Source organism: Hesperophylax consimilis, chromosome 8, assembly GCF_061612785.1.
Source record: "Hesperophylax consimilis isolate HC1 chromosome 8, BYU_Hcon_1.0, whole genome shotgun sequence".
Taxonomy (NCBI): Eukaryota; Metazoa; Arthropoda; class Insecta; order Trichoptera; family Limnephilidae; genus Hesperophylax; species Hesperophylax consimilis.
Window position 1 is genome coordinate 36,721,880 of NC_142843.1, and position 25,523 is coordinate 36,747,402.

Sequence of the window (25,523 nt, forward strand, 5' to 3'; positions counted from 1 at the left end):
TTGACGTGCCGACCCGCCTCGCAAGTTTAATTATTTTTTTAAAAATATATTTTGTATGAAATGGTCAAAAAGTGAAGTGACAGAATTGTTTATTGTACATTTGTACGATGAAATAAGTGTTTTTTTTTTACATTATCCGTGATTTTAGTATCGTTTTTACATAAAACATTACAGGTGAGTCATTTTTACAATTTTTTCATGTTTCCATTCTAAATTTAAATATTTACAAATGTTAATATTTATTTATGATACAACAATTTGAAAGCCTATTTTGTAACCTTTCTAAAACAGTTTTTACTATTCGGCTCCGTTCAGTAATGTTTCATTTATAGAGCTTTGATTGTGAGGCGGTAATAACACAACGTTTTCGTGAAATTGACATTTCGATAAAGACATTTTAGCTTCAAGTTCGCGAAAAGTCGGAGGGGTTAAGGAAAAGATAAGGCCTTTTTATTCCGCATGAGTGTAGATCCTTCTAACGGAGCTGTCAAAACTTAATAATCATTAAAACTACATGCCTGAAGAAAAATTTAAAAATGACGTTTCTCTAGATAAATTGTGTAATTCCTTATTAGATGTAAAAAATGTTACATAAAATATATTGTTAAAATATAAAAGTAGGTGCAGGTATTTAAGTACTTAGTAGAAATTTTGGGTTTGATTTATTAAGTAAGAGAAAATTAAAAATACTTTATTGTATGCAAGGTCTACTCCCGGGATTTTAAATGAAAAACTAACTAAATAACCATCACGCCGTTGTCCGCAGGGGTAGGCAGAGAGGACGGACCACCAAACAACTCGGTCTTGGCACACACTCCTTGCCTCATTCACATTCATACATCGTCTCATACATACTCTTCTATTATTCTGACTCTTGAAGTTGGCCCGACTCAAGTATCTGATTCACTTGGTCGTGCCATGTCTTCCTAGGGCGTCCCCGACTTCTGCTACCGTTCACATTTGCATCATATATTCTCCTTACACTCCTTTAAATGATTTTAATTTAAATAAAAAAAATAAACTTTATATACCCAACTATTTCATTAAAAGAATCGACATGTTTTAAAACCAATGGTTTCTTCATGTGGAATTGATTTAAACATTTTAAATGATTTTTTTTCAGCGGATAAAGAATAGATATGATTATTAAGTTTTAAAAGTATTATCGTGATTGATTTTTGAGTTATTTTGCCGTGTGGCGGTTGCTCCTCCTTTGACCGACGTTTCAGGCAGCCTTACATTGTCCATCACATCTGCCCTGATGATGGAAACTGCAATGCTGTCTTAAAAGATGGCTAAAGGAGGAGGAAGCAACATGGCATAATACCCCTAAAATCAATCACGATAAGGGAACAGATACGTACATGTATTTTTGTTTCACACAAAAAAAGTGATTCAGTTCTAACAGAGGTAAAAAAAATATATCTCGTAGTTACACAGTGTAATAGTGAGTTGCGGAACTAATGGTGAATTAATTATTAACCCTTTTGCTGCCCGAATGTAAACACAAGATAGATACTCCCACGCCAAGGATTTTTAGAATTTTTTACATTGTCTCATTATTTATTATCCTCAGCACTTAGAGATTGTAAATTATTACCAAAACAAAAAAAAACTTGTTTACGTTACACTCTTGAAAAGTCTAAACAAGATATCTTTATGAATTGATGTATTATTTGACGAATAAAAACTATCTATGAAACATCAACAAACTTCGACCCGCCGCCATTATCAAATCAGTAATCTCACCAACACATACAGACATACTATAGTAATATCAGTACTCACGTCTCCGAAGTGGGACCTCTGCAACGGCTCACCATTTCTCACGATACAATTGCGATAATATTATTGTTTTAAACTTCATTTTTATTTTATGCTTCCGATTTTGTTGTCCGGGTTAAATCTTCCCCATAGGAAAAACTAAACCCTTCCACTCACTTTTCCACAAATGATCAACTAGTCAATCAACACTATGCAAGTGCATTATATAAGTAAAATAAATACAAAACAATACAAGAACAACAACATGTCAACTCACCAGATATCAAATGGGAAAAAAAAATTCACCGTCTCCAAATATTTTCATATCAGAGGGTTCGGCTCGGGAGAACTTCTAATAGGGCCTATAAATCCTACTGATCCCTCAACATAAATATTTAAAAAATCTTTTGTTATCCTACATGTATTCAAAATGACCGACTTTTGCACCTTTATATATAAATTTTTTGATAGATCTAATACGCCTAAATTTTTAATTAGAGAGCTAGGTATAATGCCAGTAGCCGAAATAACGAATGGTAATATTTTTATAGTCTGAGAATGCCAAATTCTTTTTATTTCATTTCCTAAATCTGTGTATTTTCTTATTTTTTCGCTAACAGATTTTTGAATATTACAGGAATTTGGTATAGCGACATCAATGATATAAGTTATTTTTTTAATTTTGTCATGTAAAACTATATCGGGTCTATTATGACTAATCGCTCGGTCTGTTAGTATAGTTTTATCATAATATATTTTATAAAATTCGTTTTCTAAAAATGAATTTGGTTCGTATTCATAATATGGTACTATATTACGACAGTCAATCAAGTTATGTTTAATTACCAAATTTTGGTGAATTATTTTTAAAACTTGATTGTGCCTAAATGTATACTCGGACGGCGCTAATACAGAACATCCCGATATAATATGTTCTATAGTTTCCGGAAAAGCCAAACATTTTCTACACAAATCATCAATTTGATTTGTATCTTTGATTATATGCTTTCTATAATTTTTAGTATTAATGACTCTATCCTGAATGGCAAGCATAAATCCTTCTATTTCTGCGCTCAACTCTCCAATACTCAACCATTTCTGAGCTATGAGCTTTCCTATGGAAAAAAGTTCTTAGCATTTCTACCTGATTATGTTTCAAAGAAGTTATTTTGACTATACCTCTACCTCCTAAATTTCTAGGTAAATTAACTCGTTCTATAGCTGAATTTGGATGATGGCAATTAAACTTTGTTAGCGTAGTTCTAATTAATCTTTCTAAGTTTTCTAAATCTGTATTAGACCATTTAATTATGCCAAATGAGTACGTTAATAGAGGTATTGCCCAAGTATTTATTGCTTTTACTAAATTTTTAGCAGATAGATTGCATTTTAAAATTTTCCTGATCCTAGTTTGAAATTTAATCCTAATATCATTTTTAATACTAGTATGGTCTAATCTATTTGATTGTGGGTATCCTAAATACTTATAAACCTCATCCCTTTTCATACTAGTAATTTGGAAATTTCTAAATATACTCTCGTCCCCGTCTACAATTTTGCCTTTCTCTATATGGATCGTTCTACATTTATCTAAACCAAAAGTCATTTTGATATCATCTGAAAAGTTTTTAACTACCTCGATCATTTTCTCAAAATTTTGTTCAAAATTCGAAAATAATTTTATGTCATCCACACGGACGTATATATAGCTTTGATAAGGGGGGGGTCCGCAAATTAAAAAAAAATATATAAGGTCATGTTTTCGTGAAAAAAATAGTCAGTCTTAATCAATCAGCCTTTATTTTTAAATATTATATATATAAATCATTCAGTCTCTGATATTTGAACTAAAAATAAACATAACATAATTATCGCTCCTTATTTAAATAAAATCGCTTCGTTTATAACATAAAAAAAGAAATAACATAAAATAAAAGGTGGAAAACAAAATAACTTTTTTTTATACCTAATTTGTTAAGGTACACTAAACAAAAATACTCTTTCATCTTAAGAACAAATAATTTGTTTTAAAATTGAAACACCTTTTATTTAATCACATAACCAAATAATTTATTCTAAACTTTGGTCATATTGTAAGGCACTCTTTTTAATGAACTACAATTATAAAATTAAAATCAAAAAGTATCATCCTACCTACAATAACAAAATATTTTTAATGCAAATAATACTTAATGTATGAAAAAAATAATCGTTTTCTCTCAAGCTAAATGAAGAGCTTTCATCTTAAGAACAAAATAATTTCTTTTAAACTTTGGTCGTATTATTATGACACTCTTTTTAATGAACTACAATATAATTAAAATTAAAAATTACCTACCTACCTACAGTAACACTAACAAAATATTGTAAATTCAAGTTATACATGAAAATAAATGTAGTTTTCTCTCAAACAAAAAAAACCGACACGAGATTCATTGTTTTACAACTACTATTAATTAAAAATTATCATTCCTTATTTCAAATAAATGGTTGTGCTTTTTTAAATAAGTTATAACTTCTTCGTAAATAATATAAAAAAATAAACAGTATCTAGGTATTACCTGTGTGAACATTATTAACGAATAACATAAAATAAAAGGTAGAAAACAAAATTACTTTTTTAGGTGCACTAATTTCTTTAGGTACCTACCTACACTAAACAAAAAATACTCTTTCATTTTAAGAACAAAATAATTTCCTCTAAACTCTGGTCATTTTGTATGGCACTCTTTTTAATGAACTACAATATAATTAAAATTAAAAAGTACCATCCTACCTACAATGACAAAATATTTTTAATGCAATAATACTTATTTGAATATAATGAAAATAAAAAGTGTTTTCGTGGCTCGCAGTTCAGTGCACCGAACATGTCCGACCGCAGGACGAAATCTCCCGAATTCAGTTTCGGTTTCGGCCGTAGTTTCGGCTGGATGGCGGCCGAAACCGAAACTAAGCCGAAACTCGTTTTTTGGCCGAAACTAGGCCGAAACCGAAACCGAAAGTTCGGTCGGACACTACTTTAAAGTAATACATTTAGTCTTTTACGTTTAATTGCTAACTGATTAATAATTTCTTCGGAATCAAGTTGCACCGCCAGATCTCGGTGTACGCTCATTAAAGCCAGACCAGTAAGTCTTTCGTCGCCCATTTTATTTCTTAGGTAAGTTTTTAACCTCTTTAATGTAGAGAAAGATCTTTCAGGGGTTGCAGTGGACACTGGGAGTGTGGCTAAAATAATTAGAAGCTTTTTTATTAAAGGGAAAAACTGATCATCGCAGTTATCGATGGTGTCGATCACAGTTGCAGGTTTTTGTGCTACAGATTTCCAGTGATTGTGCCATATCTCATATTCACTCAGAAATATTGTGCCTTTATTTTCCCCACCCAGAAATGTTTGTGTAATCTTGTTAAGATTTTCTTTTATCCTGGAGTCATTACTGGTTTTTTCAGGTAGCAGCATTTGAATTCCTTCGATCGTCGATTCATGTGGTTTAAAACGAGCGTCGAGTTCTGTAATAACATGATCAATGAAAGGGTAAAACACATTTCGTCGGTAGTATATTTCGGCAGTTTCTGCTGCAATATTATTGCGCAGGGTTTGCCTTCCAGTTATTCTTGGCATTACTATATCGCTTAAACTCATCTGCTGTGCTTGCTCAAAAAGAATTGCGAACTGACTTTCGTTCCGAACATTTAGTAAAGTCGTTTTTACATTTTTTGTATATTCGCAAATGTTGGTCAAATCGACATTGACTTTCTGCATTGCTTTGTTAAGGTTTGCTGTATATGAAAAAACTTTTCTCAGTATAACTAAAGAAACAATAAACTGGCTGTTATCCATAGCGATTTGAAGATGGTATGCTTGAGTAGCGACGTCGCTACTAGCAGCATCTTGAAGTGCCCCAAGTGTTTCGCATATAACGGGAACCATTTCTGCAAATCTTTCGACAGCCACGTGTTTCTCGGTCCATCGTGTCTCACAAAGAGAGATAAGCGTTGAATGAGATGAATTAATTTGATCCGCAATTTTCTTCAAAAGTCCGTCGCGAAGCGGTGATAGGCGAAAAAAGTTTATTACGCTCTTAATGGTTCCGATACAGTTACGTATTATTGGTATCTCACATGAATGCGCTAAAACTAAGTTGAGAACATGAGCAACACAGTGTACTAATTGCGCTCTCGGGTATTGCTCTGCGATTATTGTTCTTACGCCCCGTAACCGGCCGCTCATCACTGCAGCGCCATCATAGCCTTGACCAATCCATTTATCCATATCCAAATTATATGATAAGAGATGTGATATAATAGTCGTTGCCAAAGCTTGAGCTGAAACATCTTCTACGTGGATGAATTCTAAAAAATCTTCCCGTATAACCGATTTCCCAGATGAGCAGTGTACGTATCGTAAACATAACGCTAATTGTTCTCGCCGTGATATGTCTTGTGTTTCATCAGCAAGTACAGTAAAAAAACCAGCCTCTTTGACCCTATTAAGTACTTGCGCTTGAATAGCACTACCACATAGTTCAATCACTTGATTTTGAATTCCTGGTGACGTATACATGGCTCTACTGTGAATGTTTTGTGTTAGTAAATGATTTTTAAGTGCTTCATCGCCAGATCGCGCACGAAAACGAAGAAGTGCTCTAAAACTACCATCATTATGTTCGGGTTCATTTATCCCAATTTCTCCAAAATCACGACTTCCTCTTAGTGCTATTTCTTGCCTTCCACAAAGAATAATTGTTTCAACAATGGCTTTCAATCTTTTTCTGTTCTCTTCGGCAATTTTACTGTTTTCTGCATTCATGCACTCTATAACATCAAACGTTTTTCCTTCCATGATCCTTGCAAAATTTGCTGCCTGCTCAACAGCAAATTTATGATACTTAGTATCTGCATGGTGATCAAAGCTCTCTAAAGCTTTCTTCCAGTAAGTAAATGGCTTACTAACCAAGGCTCCAAGTTCTTGCTGACCACGACCGCCATGCTTTTTTCCAAATAAAACACATACTTTGCAAAGTGCTCCCTGCATGACGTTTGAATATACAAGCCATGAGTACCTGGTAGTCCAATGGCGTTGAAAAGAAAGTTTCTTTTTACCAGTGATAGTGACTGGAAATTTAAATGTATCCGGAGGGGTCCAAAGCTCTTTTAATGCTCTCAGCTTTTCCTCGTCATTGCTTGGAGGATGACATACGTAGAGCGCAATATCATAACCCGTCCTGGCTGCGGCTGCGGACGTAGCCGAACACAAATCCATCCTGGCTGTAACAAAGACATATTTGACTAAAACAAAACAACAGCACATACCCATCTTCAAACAGCTTTTTGGTCATATTTAATTGTAAGAATAATAATAATAATTTGTGACTCTAATACTCTAATCCATACTATAATTAAATCGTAAGCGTTCCGTTTCTGTAAGTACATAAATATTTACAAAAAAAAAACAATTCATACGCACTATAATTATGTTACTGAGGTCAATAAAATAGTTATTAAAATTTTTGTCTGTTTGTCTGTGCGTTTGACCACGCTAATCTCAGAAACGGCTTAATCGATTTGTATGCGGTTTTGTTTAACATTTTAGTCTATGTTTCATTCCAATCGGTTCATAAACTAAAAAGTTATGTTAAGAATAAGAATTTTCAACTAAAAATTAAGTCTACGCGAACAATGTCGCGGGCACCAGTTAGTTGTTAGTTAAATATAATTGTATTTCTTTCTGTTAAAAGGCGAAATGATTTTATAACACTTAGGTACACGTCGCATATACACTGAAATTACCATTTGTCAAATATTTTATGCTCACGGCAAAACATTTGTTTACAGAAATTCTCTGGGAATAAAAATAAGAGCAGGATAAAAGTTTTTAAAATTCTAGTAACTGGGTTCCTTCCTAATAAAATAAACAAGAGACTTACCTTTCTTCACTTCATCGTCATCAGTATCTGTAGATGGCCCCGCTCTATTTATTCCTACTTCTTCAATATGACAGGATTCCACATTGTCTTTTGATAAAAGTTCATTGGGATTTGGTCTCTCTTTCTTAGAAAAAAAACTCAAAAGAGATACCTGATTTGATCGTTTCATACTTTTTAAATGCGACACTTCTTTCTGTATTAAAACAACTGACAACTGCGCAACGCGAAGAGACAAAATAGACTAAACTAGATTCTAGCTTGGTATGGTGCGCGCGGCCGAAACGCGGGCGGCGGCGGCGCGCCGCGGCGGGGGCACTGCCCATTCCCCCGCTCCCCGCACTGTGGCGGACTTAAGAAACTATCGTATTCTACAATCGGCGCGGTGCAATGGGGGGGGTCCGGACCCCCAAGACCCCCCCCTTATATACGTCCGTGGTCATCCATATATAATAAATGCGAAATTGTACTACTCTCCCTTGTATTACCCTTAACTTTTATTCCAAACTTGCTTTTAATTAACATTTTAGATAGAGGATTCAATGCTAAGCAAAACCAAAGAGAACTCAATGAGTCTCCTTGAAAAATTCCTCTTTTAATTGAAATACCCGGTATTACTATTTTCTTACCTTTTAAATTGATAAGTAAATTGGTATTCCAAAAGGACATAATATTTTCCAAAAAGCTAATAATAATGGGGTTAATTTTATATATATTTAATACTTTGATCAGCCACGAGTGCGGGACACTATCGAAAGCCTTTTGGTAGTCTATATAGCAAGTATGTAAATTACGTTTTCGAGTTTGAATCTGTTTTAGAATTACAGAATCAATAACTAATTGTTCTTTACATCCCATATGTTTTCTGCGACAACCTTTTTGTTGTTCAGATAAAATATTTTTTTCATCTAAATGAGTATATATTAAATCTGTCAAGCAAGAGGTTAAAATTTTGTATATTGTCGGTAAACATGTAATGGGTCTGTACTGAGAGGGATTATTAATATTTTCGCTTTTGGGCAACATATAAGTAATGCCTTTAGTTAGAAAATTTGGAAAATTTTGTGGTTGACTGACAAATTTTGAAAGATTTTTTGCCAAAAGAGGATGTAAAGTAGTTAGACGTTTGTACCAAATATTATGTATCCAATCGCAACCTGTGGCTTTCCAATTATGAGTATTTTTAATAATTTTGGTTAACAATTCAACCGATATATTAGAAAAACTCATTTGTTCAATGCCTGAAAAATTGAGTTCTTCATTTTCTATCCAGGGACTTGATTCGTTATGTTTTATATCTTTACTCCAAATTTTAGTCCAAAAATCGCGCATATCTGATTCAGATGGCAACGGAATATTATTATTCGAAATAATATTTTGTTTATCGTCAAGTTTGGAATAAAATATTTTTTCATTTTTCTGGAATAATCTGTTATTATTTTTTTTATTATACATATAATTATATCTTTTTAATCTACTAGCTTTTACGCCTAATTTTTGTTTTAATAAATCCAATAAATCATTGATTATATTTTCATTATTATGACTATCTATGTTATAACCAAATTTTCTCCCAATTTCATCTACATGTCTCAAAATTTTCCTACTTCTATTCCCATTTTTATATTCTATTACTCTAGCTATGTTACTTCTTAAAAATACTACATCATTTTCTAATCTGATCTGCCATTCTGGTTTACTATAACTATATGATCTATCATCTGAGGATGATAATTTGATTCCTAACTTATTACAAACAGTAACAGCACTAGCATATACTATTGTATGAAGATCTAAAAAACTAATTTCGTCAAAAATGATTTTTGGTAAAATTATGTTATTTAATTAAAAAAATTAATTTAGATAATTTCTTTGACGTATGCAATTTTGGTAATTTTGGTCTATCTGTTGGTTCTACATCTATATATCTGTTTATATTATTATGAAGTAAGTTAGCTAATTCTATTACATTATCATCAACAAAGTTTAAATTTGCAATGTTGATTTCCCTAAGATTATAAATAACATCTAAGTTATTTGAATCTACTGTAATATCATTGGACATTTCGACTAGAATATTATCCAAACTATCTACATTCAATGTATCTGATATGACATTACTTGTGTTAATTTGTTCTAAATTATTTCCCATTTGCAATCTATCTGCTACTTCTCTTTTAATCTGTTCTAATGTGACTACAGGAATTAAATTATTTTTGAAAATTGCTCGCTTTTGGTCTGCTAATCTTTGTTCGTTTACTTGGGCAATCGGATAATTTTGTGAGAAAAGTGAATGTAATTTTTTCCTATATAACAACATATCTGTTTCTAGTTTGGTTACATAAAAATATGAACGAACAATGAACATATTGACATCGTTCGTCCATTTCATACGCTGTCTAGGAATACTATTAATACTATTAATTCTATTAATAATTAAACTTTTATTTACAGTTTCTAATTTTATTATTTATGTTAATAGTTTTTATTCGAATGGTAGACTTTAAAACAGGAATGAATACACAATGCCACATTACACTGGGAACACATATCGAGCCATTTTTCTGCGGCTTTGTTTAAGTTTTGTATTCGCACAAATATGGCAGGCTCTGATGGCTTGGATTGTTTTGATGTTTACAACCTCTTTTGAAAGCAAACGTAATGGTGTGTCATGATGAGACGAATGAGGAGTTGAGTTGAGTTGAGTTTTTTTGTGGTGTTTTGCGATTAATTGTCTTATGGTGTTGTGTACAATAACAGAATTTAACAGATATAAGATCGAGACAATATTCTCTTATTTGGTCATCAGACAAGTCGCGTCGAGCCATGATGGAGGGTTACACAAAAAAAAATATTAGGAAAAACGACAAACTAACACAATAATTAGTTTCTATACACAGATAATTAAAATAAAATGTATATTATTATTTTTTCACTCAAAAGGCGGATATAACAACTTATTTCATTTAAAATAACAAAACATGTTGATTAACACAAAACTTATTTGCACTAAAAATATGACTAGTTAATAAAAACAATTTGTTAAAATAATAACATTAGAACCACGATTCGTTGCAGATTCTGTATTCACGAACCGTCGAGATAAGAAGGAACCACGTGATACACTAACACAGCTACGCGCGCGCAGGGAATTCAAACACTGACAGGGGAAATATTGTAGTCTCCAGTTTGACGAGGTCTTTCATTATATAAAAAAAATCATTTGTCACATCTGTGTAGAGATGTCGCTAGATAAAAGTTCAAATTATTTTTTAAGCCCGAGTTTTGCGCCATCTATCCAAAAAGGCCCGAGATATCGCAAGATGAAATTAAAATCATATATGATTGCGCGCGGCAGCGAGGGCTCGGAATCTTGAATTTATATTTTTTTATTTTTTTTTATTGAATACATATACATATCAACAAACAAGTCCTGCTAAGCCAATTGAATTGGCTTGTCAACAGGTGCTTAAAGTTTAGTTTCATATACATTTTTAAGTTATAATTTACATCTTATATCTACAGAATCAACAATTTTTTCATACAATTTTTCATACATATTAAAGTAAATTTTTTTTTTCCGATAGCCAATTTTTCACCATATATTTAACCTTATTCATAGATTTACATTGCTTTATAGTGTCAGGTAATAAATTAAATATCTTCGGTATGTTGTATTCAAACATTCTCTGTCCGTATTTATTATTAAATTTCGGAACTATTAACCCTATAGAACTATTAATCAAACATAGATGCGCACGGCAGCCTCCGGGTTAAATGTAAAAAGTACGTAATTATTACCTTTCAGGTATCCATGTCCTCCGCAAGCTTCCCTGCAGACCTGGATGCCATCCCTGGAGGTCCATGTAATGCTGGGTTTGGTGGCTGACGACAACGCGTGTATCTCCATGTACACCGCAGGAGACTTGGTTGTCACTTCTAAACACCAATATACATAAACAACACTATAACCGCATTAGATAAAAGTCAGTAACAACACATCATTTAAAACTGTAAAAGGAACAAATTTGTGAGGAAAACTTGAACAATTCTATTTGAATATTAGAGATGGCAGCACTTCTGTGTGCAGCTGGTATGTGGAGCGAGTGGACGACAGACGTTATGGTATTTACGATCAGAGCACCACAGGATCCAAGACGACCGCGGGAGTGGCAGCTTGCCACACCAATTCAATTCAAAGTACTCATAAAGAGCCAAGAAATAATAACAAACACGTACAATAGAAACACTAGATCTTATGGTCAAAAACTTATCCAACAAATAACTACTAATACAACTTTTGGGCAAAAAAGCTTCTTATATCATAGTATTAAACTCTACACTAAAATACCACTCACACTAAAAACCTCAACACTTTAACATTTAAATCTCAAATAAAAAGCTGGATACTTAACATAAGGAGATCTGAAATAGAAAATTTACTGAGATCAAACACAGACTAAAACAGAATCAACTGAACTATACCAAAAAACACTATCTTACTTATTTTAAAATTATTTAAAAAAAAAAAATTATACCACATGATATATGTTCATAATTAAATTCATATGTAACTTTGATGTAATATAAATTTTCTTTTAATTAAATTATACATAATATGTAAATGAAATCCTCAGCACGGGAGATCCCAGTGAGGATATCATTATATCTATTTGTTACAAAAAAAATATATAATAAAACACTATTATTATTATTATATAAACAGACCAGAATTTAGACAAACCAGTGAACTCATGCAGTTGTTGGAAGTGGAAAATACCAATAGATGAAGGAAATGTGAATAGGATGTTATGAGTTAGCCCATATCCTCCATTAATCAAGTATCCCTACGACTACAAATCATAGAGGACACACTATCACATCCATCACGCAGCAATCTAGTGTAAAATATGCCTTGGTTATGTGTAATCAGAAGGATCACCTTATATGGTGATCGACGGAAGAGCAACAAGCGCTAATGCAAAAATCATGTCCATAAAAGGCATAATTAACTACAGAAGAGGGGCAGAGACGAAACAGGAGTGGTAGCGGGAACACAAAGCCGAACTGCACTTGGGTATGGAGAAATCTTCACTTCAGCGCAGAGAGCCGTGGACTTCAGTTGTGGTAGTCGGGAGACGACCCATTGATTTCCACACCCATACCCACACGTAGCGGCAATGCCGAAACCTGTTTTACTCTAAACTCTGAAGGGTTGAACGACGCGATGATGACATGAGAGAAGCAACACAAACGTCCCACATCAGTGCACAACAGTAAGCGCTTTTAAATATACTGTACCTCTAACAAAAGTAAAGAAACAGAGCCAGTAACTTCCAGCGTACAATTGTTCCGTACAATAGTTTTAAGCTAATTTAGTAATATTATGCATAACCTTGTTGCCAAATGAATGGTATATCAGTATACATAACTGCAAAAAAGTATTTTCATTTTGAGGGTTCCTTGAGAGACGGCCAGAACCCCAGACCCCTGAGACCCCAATACTGGCAAGATCGCCATGTATAATGTTATATCTTAAGTTTAACAAGGATGAAGAAAATCCAATTCACAACTCGTAACAATAATCGCAGTGACAGCAGTTCGTGTTTACACTTTGCTCTTGCGAAAAAACTAAAAAAAACCTCCGAATTCGTGTGCAAACAGTATTTATATGGAAAATTTAAGTGCCAAAAAAGTTTATTTGATAAAACAGTAATAAAATAATACTATTCTAGCGGATTCTAAACATTTTTATCGAAAGTTTTAAAACAACCTAAGATTGTGTGTTTGTTCTCATTGAAATGTCCATCCCACCGATGCCTGATGAATGCTGCCATCGGCGTAAAAAAAGAATGCTGGATAAGATGACGTCCCCATCACAAAAAAAAGCCTCGGGAATGATTTCTCCAGTGGTTGAAGATGAGGAATCTGACGGAGCATCGGACTATTCCGACGTGTCTGAAAATGATAGTGAAATCCCAGTGTCCTCAGTACAGATACTGAACGACACTGAAGCAAGTCTAAGAGCACTCCAAGATGTCCTTGCTGAAAAGCAGTCAAGAGTCTCAAAGGATCAACAACTGCGGATAAGCGCATATGTATCCGCTGTATTCAGATCAGTTTCACAGCTGTTATTGGAACGAGAGGGTTTCAAAGCTGATCTGGCAACAGTCAATGCCAAATTAATAGTGGCAAAGGGAGAGATCGCGATTGAAAAAGCAGAAAACCAACACAGGTTAGAAAAAATATTGCAGTTGGAGTCAGATCTAGGACCAGTGATGCGTAGAGTAGCCGATGCCACGGAAGCAAGCCTATCGTTTGCCGATATTGTGAAAAATGGCCCACAGAAGATGATACCATCAATCAACCGCTCAGGACTTAACGTTGGGACCCCCAAACCTGCTGTATGCATCTTCCCAAAGCTGGATTCTACAAAAGATAGCGACGATACGAAACAGCTACTAAAAGATACATTACGACCATCAGAACTTGGAATCCGTGTGACGGGTATTAGGAGAATCAGAAACAAAGGCGTTGTAATCCATACTGCAACACAAGAAGATCAGGATAAAATACTGAAAACCCCATGTCTAGCAAACTCGGACACTCTAAGCGCTCGATTACCAACAAAACGGCTTCCAAGGGTGATTTTCTTCAACGTTCCTCGTGACCTAACGGACGAGTGCTTCCTAAAAAATGCCTTAGCAGGAGCCCAGGACAAAGCAGGCCTAGATTTCGCAGTAAAAAGTTGCAAGCTAAGTCACCTTGCTGGCGCTCGAACTGGATCAACTTGCCACCGGGTCTTCGAGGTTCCTGCCCACATTCGTCACGTGCTGGTGGAGCAGGGGAAAGTCTTTGTGGACTGGAATGTGTGCCGTGTTCGTGACTTCATTGGACTTACAGTGTGCTCCAAGTGCCAAATGATCGGACATTCCTTCAAGTTTTGCAAGGACCAGCAAAGATGTGGACACTGCGCAGGCGAAGGTCACGCCCGGATAAACTGCCCAAAAGCCGCCGCCGAGCCTGTCTGCGCCACCTGTACAAGATTTGGGAAGCCCGCTGCACATCCGACTGGAGACAAGGACTCCTGCCCGGCCTACAAGGCTGCCCTTGCCAAGGACTTTGCAACTATTGATTATGGCGTCTAATTACATTGAAGAAGATGACGAGGTAGATTACGAAAATACTCATAATTTCTGTGATTGGCTAAAGTTTCATAGCAACTACAATATGGAAAATATTAATATTGTTCAGTTGAATGTTAGATCGATTTATAAATACTGGGATATTTTGAATGTCTACTTAAATACTTGTTGGAAGCATATTCATGTGTTAATGTTATGTGAAACGGCTATAACACCGAATCTTGTCTGTCTGTATAATATTCCTGGATTTAATTGTTACAACTATTGCCGAACTAAAAAATCTGGAGGAGGTATATTGCTATATGTTCGAAATGAATTCACATTTCAACAGAAAACGATAGAAACAAATCATTTTGAATGTGTGCTTGGCTCTATGACACTTCCAAACAAGAGTATTTTAAACATCATAGCAATATACCGCCCCCCCAACTCTAGCCAACCACAATTTCTTAATGAAATATCTGCCATTCTGCATACTATAAGCCCCAAAGAAAATGTTTTACTTATAGGAGATATTATTCTATACTTGTTAAATTGTCAAAACCCTATTATTATGGCATATGAAAATAAAATGTCGGATAATTATTTAATAAAATGTATTTGTGACGTAACTAGAGAAGCAGTTTTAGCAGGAAAAGTTACTCGTACTTGTTTAGACCACATATTTGTCCGATTTAACAGTGGATGTAAACAAAGCGATTCTCTTTCCTCATGTGTATGTAATAATATTACTATAGCGGATCACTTTTTAACTGCAGTTAATATTAAATATAGTGCAAGGAAAGAAGCCCCAGAACACGGGGAAAGAATTTCGTTTTTATCGCAAAACAAAATCGACAAAAACATTCATAATTTTAAGTGGCACTCCTTGCTTGAGGAACAAGATTGCAATATACTATATAGTAAAATTAAAAACAACTTTAAGAATTTGTATGAACAGAGTAAAATCGTTATGAATTATAAACCCAAAAAAAGACCTCTGTCAATAAAACCTTGGATAACTTCTAATATCTTAGAAAACATTAAAAAAAAAGATTCATTGTACAGAAGGTGGAAGAATTTTCCTAGCAATCAATTCTTTGAATTGGAATATAAAACTTTCAGAAATAAGGTGACAAAAGAAATTATTAAATGTAAGTCTACCTTTTTTAACAATAAATTCAAAAATTATTTTGGAAATACAAAAAAAAACTTGGGATGAAATAAATAAATTATTAGGACGCAAGTCCAAAAGTAGTTGTGACGAAATAATCTCGAAATATATGTTAAATACGAATAATGAAGAAACCGTAGCAGATAAGTTTGTTGAATATTTTACAAATAGTGTTAGCTCTATGATACATAAATGTGATTATTTAGCATCGACCGTCAGGCCAAATGAAGTGCAACATAGTATGTACCTACCCAGAGCTACCTGCAAAGAAATCAATATTATTGTTAGCAAATTAAACAATTCAAAGTCACCAGGGATTGACAACATTCGAATGTTTGACATTAAGACACATATTAATATTTTAGGGCCTGTTATAACACACTTTATCAATTTAATTTTATCGCAAGCAGTAATACCAGATGAACTAAAAAGTAGCATCACTAGGCCAATTTACAAAGGGGGCAAACATACAGATATTCAAAATTATAGGCCAATAAGCATATTGCCAGCCCTAGAAAAAATACTTGAAAAATACATTTCCATAAAACTTAATAAATATCTAGAATCTTTCTCTTTGTTGGATCCCAACCAATATGGATTTCAAAAGAAAAAAAGTACGGAAATGCTGCTTCAGGAATTTTCAAATCACATAAATTATGAATTAAATCTAAAAAAACAAGTTTTGGTTTTATTCATAGATAACTCTAAGGCATTTGATACCATTGATACAAATAAACTATTAGAAACACTGGAGGCAATAGGAATTAGAGGAAAGCTGCTAGTTTTATTAAAAAATTTACTAACTGATCGACAAATAAGAGTAAAAATTCTTAAAAAATTTAGCAAAAGAAAATATATCTCAACAGGTGTTGCACAGGGGTCAATTCTAGGGCCAACCCTTTATATTATTTATGTCTCAATTATGAGAAAATTGTTTTCATTTGTTAAACATTTTGTATATGCAGACGATACGGCGCTCGTAATATCGCACGAAGATCTGGTTACTGCAATGAACCTTATGCAACATGATTTTATTGCCCTACTGAAATGGTCGCATGATGCAGGCCTCTTTATAAACGCCAAAAAAACTAAAATTATGCACATCAGATCTCCACACGCCAGATGTAATGTAATTCCTTCATTATATACACACACATTTGACTGCATACATAAAAATGTTGCACAGCCCTGTTCATGTGAAACCATTGATTTTGTCAAAAGTTATGTATATTTGGGTGTTACTATTGACTGCTACATGAAATGGGATGTACAAATTGCTAATGTTTGTAAACGTCTACGAGCTATTGTGGGTAGGATTTATAAAATAAAATATTTCGTGCCTATAAGTACTTTAAAGTTAATCTACTTATCTCTGGCTGAATCCACTATACGTTATGGAATTACTTCTTGGGGACATTCTTGTAAAACTAATATAAGCTAATACAAACATTACAAAACTCCATTATAAAATTGTTAATCCATAAATATGACAATCAACACAGAAGTAACATTAAATTAATATACAAGTCTCTGAATATTTTACCTGTCAGAGGATTATTGTTTTATAATATTGTAAGTCAACATGTTATATTGTCTGATTCATTGTATAGGGAAAGAGTTTGCCATAAACATAACACAAGATTCACTCAAAATGAAGGACTGGTAGTTCCGAAATGTACTAATAAATATGGTGAAAGAACTTTAAACTATATAGTACCCAAAATGTTTAACTTATTACCAATGACAATTAAAAATAATAACATGTATACTGCTAATGTTAAATATAATCTAAGGAAATGGTTATTGGATAATAATGATCTATACTGATGCCCCTGAAATGGAATTCATATTCTTAGAAAATGGAAAAACAATTATTTTGTAATACCTGACTACCTACCTCTATTTATGAAACTATTGATGTACTTGTTGATAATACTAATTTGTTCATACATTTATTTTTACTTGCTTATTTTATAAGGCTTTTATGTTTTATGTTGATAATACTAATTTGTTCATACATTTATTTTTACTTGCTTATTATATAAGGCTTTTATGCTGCTATTTAAACTTTTCTGCAATGTAACCAATTTATGTAATTATGTACCGTTCAAATTGTATCTTATGAATGTATAAATGTTGTCTCTATGTCCCTGCTGACAAACTACATAAGTAGTTTAGCGGGTTTTAAATGTGAATAAATAAAAAAACCTATGGTGCCAATGTTCCGCCCCGATGGGAACAAGGCTCAGATACCTGGGAAGACATATTGTGGAACCAGGAGACATAGTCACAGATCCAATGACAACCCTGGTGAACTTTACTAAAGGCACCGGGTGACTGTTAAAGGAATGAGGTAAAATGGGGGATAGCACAATGGGCCTAAGTGCTCATGGGAAGATTATTATAAGTTTATTGGCACCTACCATTGATAGAGTGAACTTCCAAAAACCACTTTGAAAAGATTTCCATCGCAAATGCCGCAGACAAATATGGTATAAGTCGAAATTGCTGTAAAATGAAATAACCAAAGAATGACACACTTGCAGAAAATAATAAAAATATTCAATTTTTATAATTTACTAATAAACATCAGGCCATTTCTTTGCAGAGGTCAACAGATGGATTGGAGGGCCATTCCTTAATACCGGCATACACTCTTTGCTTCGTCTACATTCATACATCAACTTGCACAAACTCCTATATGATTTCCATTCTTCTACACATCATACTATACTCTCCTAAAACTTCTTTCAAATATCTAGTTTATGTACATTCAAATATCATCACTTTGAACTAATTTCCATTATAATACTCTAACGGTGATTACAAAGTTAAATTAACCACAAAACTATACAATTCCATACTTGTTGTTGGTATTCGAGGACAGCAAATTCTTCTTCCGAGTTGTCAGGGCCAAACTGCTTCCTCACAGCGGAGTACCTGATAGCTATCGTAATGGCTTTCTGAAGAAAAGACGTTGAGATGCCCCCGATTTGCACACGGCCCGAGGATAGCACCGAGAGGGACATGGCGAACCGGAGACTCGGATTCTCAATGGGAGAGAAGTAATTTCCATCATCGTCAACATCACCCAGTTGATTGAGCAAATTAGCCGCAGGTATTCTGTATGAGTTAAACATCAGGAATCTGCAAGCAAAAATACCAAACATTCAAATTACTTAATTAATTAGTTTTCCAAATAAAACTGTGTGTACTGGGCTTTACGTTTATACTACCAAACATGGTTAATGCCTGCCATTTTTTTGACAGAATAATGTAATAGTTTTTTGTTGTTGTTTTATAATCATAGTGTAGAAAAGAGTTTACTTTAAAAAACATAGATCGATAAATGATTAGCCTTACCCATTATCCATACCGTTTAGAGCCATTTTTTCGCCCATATCCCCCACCACTAATCCTGGGAAGGCTCTGAGAGATTTAGTGCAACGAATAGGAACCACAAAGGAATGGAGTCCTTGATCCTTTCCGTCTACAGAAATTAATTTAGCAAACACTACCGCATGAGTTGCTCTCTTTCCTGTGAAAAAATAATTGATATAGTAATCAAAAATTGTCATCACAACATCAGGGGAGCTATACTGTAAACAAAAGAAGTCGCACAGTCGCATGTCTCTTGTCATGTGCAGAAAGGGTGTGATTTAATAGTAGCTCGCTAGCTTTCGTTGGTGGCTTGCCTCGCCAAACTCGCCCCCCCGCAATGCACTTCATTCTGGACGATGCTAGGAAACAGTCTTTTGTCTCTGGTCAACCATAGCACTGCTGGACGAATCAATAAAACTGGAGGCATTTGATGGAGATTTGTACAAAATGGAATACCAGAAGTCTCCTGAAGTAATTCAGATTACTGGCTGCATTCACTTCAACAGTAGCACCCGGTCTAGGGATTTTGTATTGACAAAACAAAACAAAGAATACAATATTACCTAATAATCCCACCCAACATTTTGCAGCTTCAAAATTTTCTGAATTCAGCACAAACTCTTTAGTCTTAGAGTCAAACGTAGCCGTTGTTCTCATCCCCTTAGCGTTGGACCCGTGGGCCACCTCCGTGAGGGCGAAACATCCCATGATCCTGTTCTCCTCGGCGTCTCGGAGGATGTGCTGGTGGCGATCGGTGCCCAGGTTCTTCACAACGGAGTAGAACATCTTATGGGGGACGCTGTGGCCCATGCCCGTTGTGAGGTCGTACATGAAGACGGCTTCGCACCACGCATAGTGTAGCTTTGGATTGGCTACAAACTAAGGACACATAAGATTTATGTATAAAATACCATGAAACTTTTGAACAACAATTAACTCAGTTTTTTCACAGTAAAGAATACACTACAAATTATGATGTACTGCAAATTGGGAAATAATTATTTTATTGGACAATTTGTATAGCGCCGTTTTTGTGAAAAATCACCTCAAGGGCTCCGTAGGCACTATTGTTTAAAAATCACTCCAGGGTGTCAAAAAATTTATTGTGTTATTTTGTTTATTCCTATATTATTATTGGGTAGTGTATGCGAGGGGGTGGGAAAAACCTAGGATTCTAATAAGAATGGATTTTACTATTGCACTTAGCCGACTGTGTTTTTTTAAAAACAGTGTAAAGACAGAAATTACTGCATGTTGATGTATTTAAAAAGTGATTGAGGATTGTGACAATCCAATTCACTGGTCAAAATATGATAAGAAAGTGTAAAATTGATGATATTGTATCCCCTTTGTTTCACATGACTAACGCAATTCAATTATGTTATACTAGTAGTTCTGTGAACAGTAGACCTCAAGTACAAAAAAGTAAGTTTCGAATTTTCTATAATTTAATAAATCAAAACTATAATTTTCTTTGAAATCATAAGATTTGTAAGTAGGTACTTAAATACATACCTACTTATTTACAAAAACCATATATTTTACATAAAATTTCTTTATTTCAAATAAGGAATTATACTATTTTTCCAAAGAAACAATGACAATTCTTTTGTCAAACTTTTAGGCAGGTCAGGTAGGTACCAAAAAATTGAAAAAATGCGATTAAGAAAATCCGAATAATCTGAAAATGTCATATTTGAAAAATTAATAATTTCTGAATCATTATAGCGGCCACCATGTTAATGTCCATCCAAAAATGTACCCACAAACAAAATGCAAAATAGTAGAGTTAAGACAGGGCTTCGCTTCACTCAGTCAATTTTATACATATGGGCAGGCCACTAAAAATTGAAAACAAAAAAAACCCAGTGAAACTTATTAGATACAGATACAATTGAATGATTCAAACTGTCCTTTTGAGAAATAATAGCACTTTTGACCTAAAATGTCAAAATTATAAAAAGAAAATTGAACTTTTTGAACTGCTCTTTTTAGAATTTAGAATAGTTTTACCTCTTCAAATGGTAATTTAGCTTTAGCAGTCAGGAGCATGATGCGTTTCTGTGTGAGGAGGCGCTGAGCATCAACGGGAAGAGTATCGGTCAGCTCTTTAGAGCCGCCATACTTCTGTAACATCGCCCAAATGTCATTCTGAAAGACAATTAAAAAGAAACATTAAAAAGATAAGACAAACATTCCCGGGTTGCGGATAACCAGAAAATATTTGAATTCCTTCTACACCCATCATAATAAGCAGAAAATGTTGCTTGTGCATTGAAGGATAACTTTGCTAGCAGGAGATTGAGCCAGCAATGCCTAGATGGAAAAGGTATGAGGGATGGGTAGAAATCTGAATGATCTGTGACATATGAATCCATCCCTCCCACTGCAGTACAAGGCGATGTTCCGAGAGAGTTCTGCTGGAGAGGTGGAAGGGTCTCCCTCAACCAGTCTCTCGCGATCCAGGCTGCCACACAGTTGGTGGACAGACGCCTGCGCCACTAAAACCCGGACAAACCTCTCCCCATGAACCCGAGCACCCCTGCTACCTAACAGAGAAAACCACTTGCAGTGACCTATGACAGAGGTATGAGGTGTTGGTTTTCAAATGAATGGTTGGACATCCGATAAATGGAGTGCTGAGTCAGGATTTCAAGCAGATATAATAGAATACTTTGGCAAGAGTCTTGATTCAAAGTAAGTATTCTGTTAAAAAAATTTCATTACCTTGTAGCGGATCAGTTCTTCTCCGTCAATAGCTAATTTCAGTTTTCTCCAATCGAATGATGCTTTATTTCTGTAGACTGATAAGGGTCCCGAAGGTAAGTCAGGGAATAAGTCCTCCATATTCAATGCTGCCATTATTGCTCTGAAAACCGGTGTTAATTTTAGATAAAGTAACAAAAACTACAGTCCAATATACACATATTATCGAGATGTGTCAAATTAATAACAAATCGGTTCAGTGAATTCAAGATAAGACAAGAAAACTATACTTAGAATATTAGAGAGAGCGAAAAAAACCAGATAAAACACTTTAACCATATTCTTTAATTTTAATAAACGTCCATGTATCGAACAGTGTGATTTTGGCACAAATCAACCTGTTTGTGCCTGAGACTTACACTTGGGGACGTCGCCAAAATCTGTTGCATTGTCAAGCGAATCGTTCAAATCTGCATGGGAATTGGGGAGAGCGACCCGCTATCTAAATACAGTAGATGACTAATTCGACGTATTCTTTGAAACCTACAGTGAGTTAACAATGGTTTTGGAACTACATACTAAATGTATCAACGGTGCTTTTCCAACAAATTAGGTAATGTTATATAACATGTAAATGACATAAGATTATTAAATTAAATAAAAATAAATATTGTTACTACAGGAAGACATGATCTGCAGCATATCTGCAGTGATCTGCTGACCATAAATCAACTATCTGCTGACCATCTGCTGACCTGCAGCATCAACCAAAAAATTACTTTACTTTAAAAAAACTGTTTTATTTAAACAAAAAATAATAACTTTTAAATCTGTGGCATAGGTATCTAGGTAAGTACCCTCAACCAGGATTGACCCGTAAACTGGCCTCACACAGATGCATATTGGACTTCCAAAAAATTCCCGGTGAAATTGAAAACATTTTATAACAATTAACACAATGTAAAAACTCTTTGAATAATTGTAAAAACTTTATAAAAAGTTATAAAGGTAAAATAGGCCAACTTGATTCTGTGTCCTAGCCTGGGTTGAGGTGGTTTTGGTTACTCCGGACTCCCAGCGGGTTCAAACGTTTCAATTTTAGTCAACTTCTATTGAACTTATTAGTTCAGACTAACTTGTCAATATGCTTACAAGTGCAGAGTTGATCAAATGAAATTGAAACTTTTGATACTAATATTAATTAATTATTCAATGGATTATAAATTATGATGTGATCTCTAGGGATCAAAGTTCAGACTGTGTAAGGATAATTAATTATATTATTACGTCAGCTAATTGATCAAAACAGATTTTAAAATATTAACAAAATGTATATGTATAGACCTTATGAATACAAAATAAACTTAACTGTTAAAATGTTAAATGATATCCATAAATATACCACTCTCTAGATCGATATCTTCCGGCTTTTTGTATTCAATAAAATTATACAGTACTTAACCACAGATATACAACCAGTACCTACCGTGCGGAGCAGAGCAGTAGACAAGGTAGAGGAAACTCAAGGCCATTTAAAAAAAGATGCGACCATAGACAACATAATTGCTCTCAGCCTATTCTATTCATTCACTAGCCCAAAAAAAACTATTATAAAAATAAAAATGTCCTTGAAGCAGAAAAATGTCGAAATGTTTTCCAAGGGCAAGGTTCATCTGACTAAGAAAATAAACTTTTACAGTGCATTTCCTTAAGATGAAACTTGTTAATCTGAGAAGAAGAAACCCAAAATGACAAGAAATTTGCAAAAACACTGAAGAAAATTTCCAAAACATGATTGTCCGACAGTACGACGAAAAATTCCGACATTTGTCAGCCTCATGAACTCATGGTTACATATGTTTAAAAATCTTTAATTTCACCAAAACAATAAGATAATACAGGATAACACTAATCAATAACATGAATAAGTTTATCGATATAATAAATAACATTTATACGTTGTGGAGGAAGACATATGTCAAGTATGAAGCATTGTTCAAAAAACCGAACGAATAACCTAAAACTGTTAATTCACTTTAAACTTGAACTTACGTAGGTAGGTTGAATATAATATGTTTGTAACTCGCTAACACTATACTGGCTTATATTGTATTTTTATCACGAACAACTTTAACACGCAATATTTTCGACGGAAATGATAGTATTTCGGCAGAAAATGACAACCCGCGTGTATAAATAAACCACTCTCATTTTGTTAATAAAAATCAGATTCACTTACCACAATTTTAATGAAGCCAAGGGGGGAAGAACGACTTTTTATACACACTAACATATACGTATTATTATTTACACTTATACTATTGTATTTTCATTATAAAAATTAAACATAGGTATACAATGTATATGCAGTCAATAATTACGATAAAAATAACACTATTCTAATTATTATGTACACTATCTTAGGAATAAAATTGTCTTCACTAACTAATACTGCTTTTTCGTACGGTAGTCTTCGAAACATGGATATACGCAAAATGCAAGATTGCAGTCGGTGCACATATATTTCGTGTCACTTCTTTTTTTAGCTCGAACTGCTGTATGTCTACACACATGGCATTGTCGTTGAGTTCGCTTTCCTTGGGCTGCAGTTTCTGGTACAGGACGGAGAAAATGTTTTCCTAAAAGGCGAGTTGGTTGATCCACTACTCTCCTTCCTCCAGATGATGCCGGCCTTGGCGTGTGATATTTTTCGATCATTTGAGAGACTAAGTTTTCCCGGAATTCGCTAAATGATAAAACCTTTTGCGTTTTCAAACGATGCAAAAAGAAAGCATTTAGTGTTCCAATGTCTATCAATCTGAATAAAATTTTCTTATACCATTTTAGAGACTTCCTGGAACTGCTTGTCAACAGCTCCCATATTCTTGGTATAATCTAAAACTACCTCTGGTTTTATTTTATATTCTCCCGTGGAGAAGTCAATTTTATCAGTAACAATCATTGCATCTGTATATATGTTACTAAGCATAAGTACATCCCTTTTATCGTGCCATTTCAGCGCCATGAGATTGTTCGAATTCAAAGACTTCATTTCCCCTTTTTTCATTTTCTCCTTAACAAATTTGGGCATATCTTTTCGGTTTGCTCTAGCCGTTCCACATGCATTAGTTTTATGTTTATGCAGGACATCGAACAGGGCTGGACTTGTATACCAATTATTAAGTTATCAATACGAATCACAAAGTCAAATCCCAGTAAAACACTGTCCAAATTATTAATAACCTAAAATAATAAAATGTCAATGATAATAACAGTATAACGAATAATATTTCAAACAGTTCACAGCACTCAGATACACTATTGAATTTTGTTCAAACTGTCAAAAACTGTATTCAAACTGAAAAAAAACACTGTCGGTACAAATATATGTAATAAATATTCACATACAAACACGTGACGTAATTTTTAATGCAAGATGATTAGGTT

General features: G+C 34.1%; 1 protein-coding gene across 2 annotated transcripts in view; it reads right to left on the minus strand.

Annotated features, from left to right (window-relative positions):
- LOC149421973 (peroxisomal acyl-coenzyme A oxidase 3-like) overlaps positions 1 to 24,254 on the minus strand; it is a 31,584-nt gene extending 7,330 nt beyond the window's left edge. Inside the window, exons 1-8 of one of the 2 annotated variants that reach the window (XM_089634197.1) lie at positions 24,129 to 24,254; positions 22,098 to 22,239; positions 21,384 to 21,521; positions 19,934 to 20,249; positions 19,353 to 19,527; positions 18,854 to 19,136; positions 18,413 to 18,497; positions 11,493 to 11,630 (exon numbers count right to left, since the gene is read on the minus strand). In XM_089634197.1, the coding sequence (XP_089490323.1) occupies positions 11,493 to 11,630; positions 18,413 to 18,497; positions 18,854 to 19,136; positions 19,353 to 19,527; positions 19,934 to 20,249; positions 21,384 to 21,521; positions 22,098 to 22,232 (1,270 nt within the window). In that variant the 5' untranslated portion in view covers positions 22,233 to 22,239; positions 24,129 to 24,254. Of the gene's footprint in view, positions 1 to 11,492; positions 11,631 to 18,412; positions 18,498 to 18,853; positions 19,137 to 19,352; positions 19,528 to 19,933; positions 20,250 to 21,383; positions 21,522 to 22,097; positions 22,240 to 23,445; positions 23,494 to 24,128 lie in introns of those variants that run through there. The other variant, XM_089634196.1, reaches the window with a different exon arrangement.
- Positions 24,255 to 25,523: the final 1,269 nt, after the last annotated feature.